We start from the raw sequence: 12508 nt of genomic DNA, 5'->3' as shown, positions 1-12508 counted from the left end.
CCTTCGGCCACACAGTGAAGCCTGTACAGGTCTGTGCTGAGATCATACTTAAATAAAATGAAATCAAAGCCTTCCACCCAGAAAGTCTGACTTTTCTGAATACCTTATTCTGCAATTAATTTTTTTTTTGTGCTAGACACAGTTAGGGACCCAAAGCACAGAAGCCAAACACCCAACCTTTATTTTAGTTCCTCTGTGGCTTAGGAAACCTCAGCGGGCTGTACATCTTTGCAACCATAAGGAGTTGAGGGAGGGAGGGAGGGCGGCTTGGTATATAGCCTGATCTTGTCAGGCATTGGCAGCTAAGCAGGGTTGGAAAGGAGACCTCCGTGGAAGACTCTGCAGAGGAAAGCACTGGCAGACCACTTCTGCTTCTCACTTGCCATGAAAGCCCCTTGCTGGGGTCATGGTAGGTCAACTGCGACTTAAGGGCGCTTTACTCTCACATACAAGGACTTGTGAGTGCATTTTTTTTTTTTGCATTATCAAATCGAAGCAGAAATTCTCAGTAAGCGATGTTCCAGAGCCATAGTTTGCTCTTTCCCTGCATTCCCACATAACTGGGCCATTCATACCCTCCTGCCATTGATCTCTGGGAGGCTATGAAAGCACACAGACATTCCCTTCTCCCAGAGAGCTGTGCCGTGGAGCTTGATACTGCAGGTGATCAGCTCCCCACACAGTTGCAGAGGCCACAAGGTGGGCCCATCAGTGACCCCTTGCTGCAGGTATCTGGAATGCCTAAGTGTGCAGGTTCCAGTGGTGGGACAGTCTGCTGAAACAGAGGCTTGGGAGAAGGCCTTTGTAGGATAGGGGCTAATGCAGGCTTTGGGGCAAGTGCAAAGTGTAGAATCTGCAGCGAAGCGCTTGCTCTGGCCAGCATGCAGCTTTGCCATGCCAAGCCCTGCAGTGGCCAGGAGAGCTGGGATGGAGGCCCATGATGGAGCCATCCAAGGGTCCTTTTGCTGCCAGGGCTGTGCTTGCCTCTTGCCCTCTGCTGATGGGTTTTTGTGCATGGGTGGGAGGCATGCCAAGCACATCCCTGACTGGGCTGCATGACCCTGCCTGTCCATCTAGGACCACGTGTGGGTTAGAGGTGCATGGAACCTCTTTTTGCATTCGCAGAGGCAAAACAAAGCCTCTGGCTTTGCACCAAAGGAAGCCAAACTCTGTAACTGTACTACTTTGCAAGGATTTCTTTTCTAGTGAATTATTCTCCCCGGATGTGGAAATGCCTCCCATAGGAAGAAGCAGATCAGGCTACAAGCCTGGTGGCTGGGAGGCAGGGGAACGATAAAACCTCTGTGTCTACAACACTTCTAGGGATATGATTGGGTTGGGCTGGCAATGCCTTCTGCTGTATCTTTATGCCATGAGGATTCCTGTGTTTTATTGCTCCCTTTTATTATTTCAAATGTTGCTATAAGTTGCCTCAAGTGCAGGAGAGGTGGCAGAGAAATATTCTGAAATAAAGTCATCCTCTTGTTCTGTTCAAACTACAGGGAGCAGAGAGGAATTTCCTCTCCCGCGGCAGCCAGTATTCTTTGCCTCTTCCCTGGAGATGTGCTGCTTCCACGCTTATCTTTGTCTCCAGGAGGACTAGAAACCGGCTGCTTTGAAAGCATGGAAACTCTCACAATGTGGACTCTGCACCGGAATTTGTGCACTTGTGCGATGTAATCGCAAAAGCGTAGAAAGAACGCAGCTGCCACTGGAAACAAGTTTGTGTGCACACAAGGAGACCTTGTGAGTGCATTTTTTTTTTTGCATGCTGCCCAGTTATGCTGCTGCTTTCAGGTGTCTTTGAATGAAGCTCCCAGGATCCACTCCCTTGCTGCATGGGAAGTATGTGAGTGTGAACCTGGGTGCTAGGGCAAATGCGCTCCCCTCCCCATCTGCCTGTAGGTGTGCCCCAGTGGGGCGGGAGGATGGAAAAAGACCCACCCGTGCTCGGCTCACACTCCTCCAGGTCTTCGTCGTCACTGGGGCACTCAGCCGAAGCCACCAAGAGGTCATCCGTGTTCTAGGGGAGCAGAAACAGAGATCTGGTTAGCAGAAGGGAAGAGATCTCACCTGGCCACTGGCATCTCAGCTGTTTCCATCAAAATGGCCTGGTGCCATCAGCAGCATGATAATGAAGGAATTCTCTCATCTCTCCCTTAGATGTGTATAGGTACAATAACACACCTAAAGATGCTGGCCACTGGTCCCTCCCACCTCAAGCTTCCTGTTCATCTCATAATCATGAAGACTGTAGGTAACTGTGTTGGTCCATAGTTGTTTTTTTTAAAGATAAGCTTATTTTGCCAACATAGTGTAGAACAATAGGCAAGCTTTTGAGTTATACAGAACTCTTAATCAGAGCACAAAGCCAATAGCACCTCCCTCCCCAATCCCAAAGTTGTGGGCAGAATTTGTTTTTGTTTTTTGTTTCAGGTGTGACAGACAGAGAATACAAACAGCTAGAAGCTTCTTTATCATGTCCCCAAACACCTGTTTTCTCTCCCAATTCTTTCTTTCTTTTGCACTTGACATCCAGCCTGATTAAAAGTTCTCTGGAACATCACTGTTTTGTGATTTGTTGGTTGAACCTAAGGAGCTGCTCTGCTGTTGTTTTTTGAGTTTAGCTTATCTCTCCAAGCCTTCTTTCCCAGAGACAGAACCTCCCACCACCCATCACTAGATTCCCTGGCAACTGAGGCCAGCTCTCCACAAGCAGAGAGCAGGAGGTCCCACAAACAGGGTTTGTCAATAGGGCTAGTGAAAAATGTTCACTATATATAAAACAAAGAACTCATGGGCATTCAATGAAATTGCTGAGCAGTTTTATATATATAAAACAAAGGTTTAATGAAATGGACACCCTGACCTGGGTGGCCCAGGCTAGCCTGATCTTGTCAGATTGCATAAAGCTAAACAAGGTTGGCCTTGGTTAGTATGTGGATGGGAGACAACCAAGGAATACCAGTGTTGCTACACAGAGGCAGGCAATGGCAAACCACCTCTGTGCCTTCAAAACCCTTCAGCAGCGGTGTCACACGTGTAGTCCAGGGACCAAATCAGGCCCCTGGAGGGCTCCTATCAGGCCCCCAAAGCAACTGGCTGTCATCTGCTTCCTTCTCCCTCTTTCTTGCTTCCTTCTGCATCACAGCTTGCTTTGCCAGGCTTGCTCAATCACACAGGAGCTACAGAGCAAAGCCTCTATTTTCTTCATTGGCTGAGGCTCCTCCCTTGGGGAGGAAGGGGGTGGAGAGGTTGCTTTGCCATGCTCTCTCAACTGCACAGCAGAGCTACTGAGTCAAGCCAGAGTTTCCTTTACCCAGTTCACTGGATCCCATGATAGAGATACAAAGAAAGCACCTTTAAGACCCCAGAGTGTTAATGTTTTAGGCATGTTTTAAGTTTTTCTTTAAACATATTTAATTGTGTTTGTCTGTGTCCTTTATAAAGTGTATATCTCTGCTACCTGGCATTACATTTTACAACACATATGGCCTGGCCCGGCAAGATCTAATTTTTTGTCAGATCTGTCCCTCATAACAAATAAGTTCAACATAACAAATAAGTCCCTCATAACAAATAAGTTCAACACCCCTGCCCTACAGGATTGCTGTTGTTGACTGTGACTTCACAGCATTTTCCACCACCAATGAAATGGACAGGTGCCATAGTATGAACATAAGAACATAAGGGAAGCCATGTTGGATCAGGCCAATGGCCCATCCAATCCAACACTCTGTGTCACACAGTAGGGAAAAAAAAGCAACCTCAGTGGGGCTAGGACACTAGAAGCCATCCCATTGTGGCCTCTCCCAAGCCTCAAGAATACAGAGCACACTGCCCCAGATAGTTCCAACAATACGCTGTGGCTAATTGCCACTGATGGACCTCTGCTCCATATGTTCATCCAATCCCCTCTTGCTTGCAGCTGCTACCACCTCCTTTGGCAGTGAATTCCATGTGCTAATCATCCTTTGGGTGAAGAAGTACTTTTATCCATTCTAACCCGACTGCTCAGCAATTTCATTGAATGCCCATGAGTTCTTGTATTGTGAGAAAGGGAGAAAAGTCCTTCTTTCTCTACCTTCTCTATCCCATGCATAATCTTGTAAACCTCAATCATGTCACCCCTCAGTCGATGTTTCTCCAAGCTAAAGAGTCCCAAGTGTTTTAACCTTTCTTCATAGGGAAAGTGTTCCAATCCTTTAATAATTCTAGTTGCCCTTTTCTGGACTTTTTCCAATGCTATAATATCTTTTTTGAGGTATGAAGATAAATAACATCTCCTGGTATATATCATCCCACTGAGCCTTTGTTATAAGGACATTTTTTCTCCAGGCTGCTGGCAATCATACCTGCAGGACTCAGGAGTGGAATTCTAGCAGAAGCTCATTTGCATATTAGGCTGCACCTCCTGATGTAGCCAATCCTCCAAGAGCTTACAAGGCTCTTTTTTGTAAGCTCTTGGAGGATTGGCTACATCAGGGGCGTGTGGCCTAATATGCAAAGCAGCTCCTACTAGAATTCCACCCCTGGCAGGACTCATGCTAGTAAGCCAAGAGGAAGATACCCCCTACACATACTCAGTCTTCCAAGACCTTTAAACAACAGGAGTTGAATCCTGGGCATAACCAGAGCCACCAGAGTCTCCCCAAGGGGGATTTTACTGGGCACATAAAAAGCATGGGTGTTACTGAGGAGCCGTGTCTATGCATGTGGTCTGCGTAGACATCATAACACAGCGTGAACTTCTTTTTGCGCATAGGAATTTGAAGTTGCAGATCAGCTCTTAGCCTTGACCCTGCATTTAAGCATTTAAAAGCAAATCCATGCACCCTTCATCCTATTAAAGGAGAGTAATTTAAAGAGTTGCTTTGGAGATGAGGTGAGGGAGCTTCCTTGATGTACGGCTCTCACTAGAACCTCCTCCTTTTTAGCATTCTACTCAAGGACAGTTGATGCACACAGGAACCCAGGAAGCTGCCTTATAGTGTTAGATAAGGATGATGCACTTTAGCCACTGTTCTGCATGGTCTCAGGCAGATAATGATCTTTTCCATCCTGCCTCCTGAGGCCCAAGTTAGAATATAGACATCCTTAATCAGCCTTCCTTCCTTCCTTCCTTCCTTCCTTCCTTCCTTCCTTCCTTCCTTCCTTCCTTCCTTCCTTCCTTCCTTCCTTCCTATAGCTGCAGTGGAGACTATGGAAGAGCCAAGGAGGGAAAAGAGCTGCTTAACCCCTTCCCTCCCTGTGATTCCTGCCCCTCCATACAAACTGGGGAAAAATAGCTTCTTGATTTTGCACAGAGAAAAGCAACTGGGAGATGAGAGCTGAGGGGAGGGGGGGCCAATGCCACGAAGGGAAAGGACTGAACAGCTCTCCCCCACTGACATAAACAGTCTACTGAAGCTGTTTATGTGTCTCTACCACCATTGTCTTGCTGAGGACAGGTCTCTTGCTGAGGTAGGTCTCTACCACCATTGTCTTGTCTGCATGCAAAACAGGCGCTCTGCCATTTTGGGCTCCCCCAGTCAGTGGTCCCTCTAAGCTGAGTTAGTGTGAGCAAGCTCACAGTTTTTTAGCCTACAGCTCACACATTTTGTCTTAGCTTGGGAAAAGTGGCCCCAGAGCAAACTAATTTATGCAGTAGCTCACAACTTTAATGCCAGTAGCTCACGAAGCAGAATTTTTGCTCACAAGACTCCAGCTTAGAGGGAGCATTGCCCTCAGTATAAGCTGGAGCTCAGAGTTGCACCCGTAGTTCTGCTTTCCCCCATTTGTATCCTCAAAACAATTCTGTGAGGTAGCGCAGGGTAAGATAATTTGACCACCAACTGCATAGCAGAGGAAGGATGTGGACTCCGGTCCCTTTTCTCTTAGCCTGACCACACTACACTGGCTCAGCATAATGAACTGTGAACCAGAAGTCTCAAGTCTCACCTCCCAGTTGCAATAGGAGGGAATAATACTGGCCTACCTTACAAGGCTGTTGCTAGGAGCCCTGTGTTAATACACACAAAATGCTCCCTGGATGCTGAAATGTGCCAAGCGCTATGATTACTTATCTTCCCATTGGGAAAACAGAGCACTCTGGGGAATCCTAGACCACCGATTAAGCGTGGCAGTCAAGAAAGCAACATGGCTTTCCTGGGATCTGCGTTCTGGACTGTGAAGGCCTCACTGAGAAATTCTTTCTTTGTTGTCTCCTGACAACTTCCTAATGCAAGAAGTTTGGAGCATGACACATTCTTCTAGCCTTGCAAGCCAGCAAACAAAAAGACACAAGGGGAGAGGGCTCACAGTAGTGTGGTGAACCTGGAATGGGTTCAAATTCTATCCCTGCTCTCTCATGTGGCTCCGTGTGCAACTAATTGCTCTCCCTAAGCCTGACCTCCATCACAGGGTGGTTGTGATGTTCAAATGGACTAATTCGATGTCTGCTGTCCTTGACCAGGTCCTAATCCTGAAACTTTGAGAATAAGGTTGCCCGCTCCAGCCTGGGAAATTCCTGGAGTAGTGCTGTGGATGGGGAAATTCTGGGAGCAGTGCTCTGGAGCGGGAAATCTGGGAAAGGATTCCACCTAGAATCTATGGTATACCATAGAATCAGCTCTCTGAAGCTGTCATTTTTCTCCAGGGGAACTGATCTCGGTAGCCTGAAGCTCAGCTATAGTTGCTAAAGATCTCCAGGTCCCACCTGGAGGTTGGCACCCCTAAAGTCACGGAGCTGCATGCCGGGGTGGGGGGCAAGGCAGGGGCTCCGGGAGCCGGCCCCTCCCCTGCCTGCGCCATCAGTATTCTGGAGCCTGCGCGGCACGTCTCAACCCCAGCGTGTCGGAATTAGCATAACAAAGGCTTGGACAGCAACCCGGGGCACGGTATCAATCACTGAGACCCGCTTCAACCGGCGGAATATAAACGAGCAGCTTTTGCAGACGAGCGACGGGCAGCAGAGACGCCCCCTGCCTCCCGCTCTCGCCGCCGCAGCTCCAGCGCGCTTGCTCGGGCGAGGCGTTTTACCGTTCCACTGAGCTTCCACAGGCGCAGGGAAGCGGCAGATATTCACCCCACCCCACGCTGTACACACCTTCTCCCCCCCCCCCCCCACACACCTCTGCTCCGGAGGAGGCGTTGCAAGCAGCTCATAGCTTGTTTCACTCTCTCCCCCCCCCCCCCCATTTGACCCGTTTTTAGCAGTTTCTGGATGCACATCGATTCCTTCCGCCTTTCCCTGCACACATGCTGCTCGCCTGCTCCTTGGGGGTTGCAGCTGAGCCAGGGCTCACCTGGACTTCTGCTCCCAGCCTATTTTCTTCTTCCAATGCCTGGGCTCACCTCGGGAATGTGCAAAGAGGGAGTCACCTTTGAACATGTGCAGAGCGGTCTTCTTCAGAGCTGGCGGCTTAGCGTTGCCAACCTCCGGGCGGAGGAAGGCTGGAGATCCCCTGGGATTATGGTGGACCTCCAGAGGACATCAATCAGTTCCTCTGGAGAAAAACCAGGGGCTTTGTGGGGAATTATGCTGTACTGAGGCACCTCCCCTCTGCAAATCTCTACCTCTACGGCCTCTACCCCAAATCTCCAGAATTTTCCCAGCCTAAAGTTGGTAACCCTATGGCCACTGCATCTCAGGGCTTCTAGGTCAGATGAGATAGAATCCAGACAGACTTGAAGGTCATTCCTAGCCCATCTCTTTTTTAGAGATTAAGCACCAAGTGGTTGGCCTCTCAGTCTGTGTCCCGCTCTCCTAAGATGAGAGCAGGAAATTGGGGGGGGGGGGGGGGAGGAGAAGTTGAAGGTTTCTCAGAATTTACCCATGATTCCAGGTATAACTGTAGTGATGAAAATGCACTCTGCATATGCTCAAAGGCATGCTTGATCCATCCCGCTTTCCAATGCTGAGAGATACTTGAAACTGGAAATACATTCTGGGGCTGAATCTTAGCCTGGCTTCCCTCTGGTTCCCGCAGGATCTGCTGCTTCCCATTCTGAAACCTTCTCACGGAAAAGGTACCGAAGCTGTCCCCTTGAAAAATGACAAAGTCCAAAAACCAGGAGTCTAAATTCCCAGCCCTGCAATAAATGTCACGCCCCAGGCATTCTTGAATGGCTCCGCACCATCACAGCCCGTCCCATGAAACATGGCTGGCTGCCCAGATTCCCTCTTCTGGGCCAGGCTTGGCAGGCGCCAATTTGCAATAAGCTGTATGCTGCCCAGTGAGGATGCCCGCGGGATGCCAGGCTGTGCCCACTCCCCACCTGTGGCACCAAGTAGCCAAGGGGAATGGCAGGAAGGGGCTCAACGATTGTGAAGGGGCCTTGGAAAGCCAAGTGCTCCCCCCACAGTGGCCCTTGAAGAGAAAGATGGCTGGTGAGCCATGAGGGCAGCTGTTGACTGGCAGGACAGATCCCCAAGTAATTGGGTGAGCCTCTGTCTTTCCCACATGGGTCTCTCCCCAGGAGCTGGCTCTGGTGCCCCCCTCCCCGGCAAGCACAGACTGTTGGGAATTGCAGCGCTTTGCCTAATCTTCCTCTGCATGCTTATGGTGGCCACGCTGCCTCAGAATGCCCCAGGTATGTGGCTCTCTCCCACGGGTCTTGAGCATATAACACCCTGATTAAGCGCATTTGGAGTCCAAGAACATGTTGGATCCCACCCCCATCTCCTCTAACGCAAGCTTATAGGAGGAAAGCTGTGTTTCTGAGCACAAATCCGAATGAGAGCTTGGGAGAACTGAACCAGGCAAGGGGTGGTTATTCCAGATGAATTAATGCAAAATACAAGGGGATGATTTCAATTATGGGTGGCATCAGTCAAATCTCTCCCCCCTCCTCCCAATTCCTCTCATATCTTCACACCACCTGTCTCTTTCCCGTCCCGTCCCCCGCCCCTTCCAGGGATGCGAAACCAGGCCGGCCTAATTACTGCCACAGTTGCTGTGGCAACCCGAAGAGGACTTTGTCAGCGGTTTTTTCAAGCAACATCATCTGTGCCATCAGAAGGAAAACCCGACTGTGTTTTTTTTAAAGGGGGGAGGGTTAATTCCCACCCCCCCGTATTGTGTGGTTGTGGGGAGCATCCATAACCAGCCCCTTCCCTGACTTGTGTGGTTCCCAACAGAAGAAATCAGCCAGAAGGAGATGAGGAGAGCAGGCTGGAGATGAGAAGATTCCTTCAGAATCCTCCCAGAATCTGTGGAATGTATGAAATTGACACAGTGTGGAAAGAAAGGAAAGTGTGCCCCATTTTCTTCAACGGTCATGGTTCCAGGAAGCCAAACACACATTCTTTTATTCAATGCACAAAACACCTTAAAATGTGGTGTGGTCTAAAGACTTCAAGTTCTGAAAGCCCTGGGTTCAAGTCCCTCCTCTAACATGGATTCATTAAGGAGCCTTGGGGAAAAGCTGCTGCCACCTCAAAGGGATATTGTACAGGGAAACAGCGCCACACATTTTTAAAGGGCTTAATAAAGAGGCTCTGTGCCTGCAACTGAGGGGTTGAGAAAGAGTGGTGTTCCTATTAATAAAAGCTTTAAGTAAAAATGTTTTAAATGAAAATGTTAAACAAACACTTTCATAAAGGGAATAAGGGTTGAAGTTTATTGCTTTTGTTCACTGCGTGGGTTATCTTGTTTGTACTGCATTGTTTTCTACATTTAATCATCCAGTTGTTGCACCATTTTATACTGTTCTTCTTTATGGCATTGTTTTCCCAGTTTTGTAATCTGCCTTGAGTTGAAGTGAGAAAGGCAGACTAAGTAAATAGAAACAAATGTCCCACTTTATCAAGACCTGAACAGCCAGTATGGGCTGTTTATCTTAGGGAAGCTGACTGTGTGGCCCAGTTGCTCCTCTTGAACCAAAGGGCTATGCCGCTTTCCAGACACGAGATCTTCTTTGGCTGAAGCTCAGTCTTTTACAACTGTGACTCCATCTCTAAGGAAAGGCCTTCTGGGAGAGCTAAGCAGTTCAATTGGTTTCCAGGGCTTTTTTTTTAAAATATAAAAAGCTCAGTGGGAACTTATTTGCATATTAGGCCATGCCCCCTGGTGCCAAGCCAGTCGGAACTGCATTCCTGCCCAAAAAAAAAGCCCTGATGATTTCTGAGAGGCGATGCAAGGGGTGTTCCAATGAAGTGATGTTGACTAGGTCTGACACTGTTTCAGCTGGTCCAGTTAAATAGTGATTTGATGGGTTGATTAGGTAATGTTTTTTTTTAAATCTACTATTGGATTTTTTTAACCTGCTGTGCCTGACAGATACCTTCTGTAAGCTGTCCTGGACTCTTTGGAGGACAGGTGGGATAGAAACACAGGAGACCAGAGTTGAGTAAGCACGATTGGGGGAACGGTTTGGCTGGGGAAAGGAGCCTGAGCCATGACTGCTGAACCAGCAATAAAGCCGGAGCATGAATGCCACATCCAAAGCTTCCAGATTGCAACAGGAAGGGTTTTTAGTCAGAAAGCCAGCAGCTCCACCTTTCCTGGTGCATTAAGGGAAGCCTGATTCTAGATGCACTTGTCAGATGCTCAAGCAGAGCTTGGGGAAGGAAGAAGAGTTGGTTTTTATACCCCACCTTTCACTATCAGAAGGAGTCTCTAAGAGGCTTCCAATCACCTTCCCTTCCTCTCTCCACCAGGGACACCCTGTGAGGTTGGTGGGCTAAGAGAGATCTGAGAAAACGGTGACTGGCCCAAGGTCATCCAGTTGACTGCATGTGGAGGAGGAGTGGGGGATCAAACCCGGTTCTGTAGATTAGGCTCCGCTGCTCTTTACCACTAGACCACACCTGGCTCTCACTTAGGGTTGCCAGGTCTCCCCTGGCCACTGGCAGGGGAGGAAAGGGGAGGGTTACCCGATCCAGGTTAGGAAACTCCTGGAAATTTGGGGATGGAGCCTGGGGAGCACAGGGACCGCAGTGGAGCACAATGCCACAGAGCCCACCCTCCAGAATATCCATTTCTCCCAGAGGAACTGATCTCTGTAGTCTGGAGATGAGGTGTAATTCCAGGGGATCCCCAGGTCCCACCTGGAGGGTGGCATCCCTTCTCTCACTGTTTGCTTCCATGGGGGGAAGGCTTTTCTCTGCATGGAAAGTAGGAAGGGAAAATAGAAAGCATTTGAAGGGAATGCCCATGCAACACTGTGCTCATTCTGAGCATGACTCGTAGCATCCTTGGGGCTTTCAAACCACATAAAAAAAATAAACCTACTCTGATCTGGGTCACAAAGGATTCTTCACAGTGCTTGCAGGGGGCATGCCTGTGTGTACTCTTTGTCTGTTGCCCTCATGGGAAAAGAGGGGGGGTGAGCTCTGTTTTCAAAATGGTGCAGGGCAGCTTGTCGCTGTATGTCATTCCCCTCGGTTAAGCTCTCTGAACGGCTTTTTTGTATTCCCTGTCAAGCTGTGCCATACCCCTAGTCAGGCTTGGCTGGGAAAGGGAGAGGAAAGACTCTGGTGGTGGTGGGTGGGGACCAAGTGCCATCACCGTGACACTTCTGCTTTTGCGCAGGTGCGAAGGGAGGGAAGGCATGGCAGGCAGAGGCAGCAGTGAGAGGAGCAAGAACAGGTCATGAGGATGTCATTCCCGCTCCACTTGCTCTCGCTGCCACGGCAAAGGCAGATATTTGTGGCCCCATGTGGAATCATCACTGTCCTGCTAAACAAAAGCTCTGCAGCTTAAGAGCGACTTCTGCTTGTCAAGGAGTGACTGAGGAGGGGGGGAGTCTTTGTAACATCAACAGAGATTAGGCATGGGGCAAAAAGAGTGCACCTTGGGATCCCTCAATCTGGCAGGGTCCAAGATAGGGTTGTCCAGGGCTTTTTTTTTTGAGCAGGAACGCAAAGGAACGCAGTTCTGGCTGGCTTGGCAGCAGGGGGTGCAGCCTAATATGCAAATGAATGCATGCTGGGATTTTTCTACAATGGCGATGTCAGTAGGTGTGGCCTAATATGCAAATGAGTTCCTGCTGGGCGTCCCCTACAAAAATAGCCCTGGGATTGCCTGCTCCAGGTTGGGAAATACCTGGAGATTCTGGGTGTCTGGAGGAGGGTAGGGAAGGGACTTATTCAATGGGATACAATGCCATAGAGCTCACCTTCCAAAGAAGCCATTTTCTCCTGGTGAACTGACACATATTGCCTGGAGATCAACTGTAATAGCAGATCTCTAGCTACCACCTGAAAGCTGGCTACTCTAGAGAAGAATGTCCTCCATGGCTGTAAGTCCAGGGTCCTTACAAAGTGGCAAATGGTCCTCCAAAGCCCATGATGTATTAAAGTCTTTCATCTCATCCTAGGGTGTTTCTTGTGACTGGGACTCAAAGGCACATTCTTGCCAGAAGGCTCTCTCTGTTACAAACAGTTGGAGAAGCCCAACTCATAATTTTCTGCAGGCAACTAGCTGGTCAGAGCTGAGAAGTGCTGTAATGGCTCCGTCCCTACAAAACCAGCCATCCTGTGAGATTTGCCTAAGGTCAGTTCTGCAACGTTTTGGTAGTTGTT

General features: G+C 49.0%; 1 protein-coding gene across 7 annotated transcripts in view; it reads right to left on the bottom strand.

Annotated features, from left to right (window-relative positions):
* NRXN2 (neurexin 2) overlaps positions 1-12508 on the bottom strand; it is a 468353-nt gene that overhangs the window by 23389 nt on the left and 432456 nt on the right. For all 7 annotated transcript variants that reach the window (XM_060252607.1, XM_060252583.1, XM_060252591.1 and 4 more), the window contains one exon: positions 1945-2023. In XM_060252607.1, the coding sequence (XP_060108590.1) occupies positions 1945-2023 (79 nt within the window). The remainder of the gene's footprint in view (positions 1-1944; positions 2024-12508) is intronic.

Source organism: Heteronotia binoei, chromosome 1 (genome assembly GCF_032191835.1).
Source record: "Heteronotia binoei isolate CCM8104 ecotype False Entrance Well chromosome 1, APGP_CSIRO_Hbin_v1, whole genome shotgun sequence".
Lineage (NCBI taxonomy): Eukaryota > Metazoa > Chordata > Lepidosauria > Squamata > Gekkonidae > Heteronotia > Heteronotia binoei.
The sequence above is the reverse complement of the archived record's forward strand: the minus strand, read 5'-3'. Positions and strand labels throughout refer to the sequence as shown.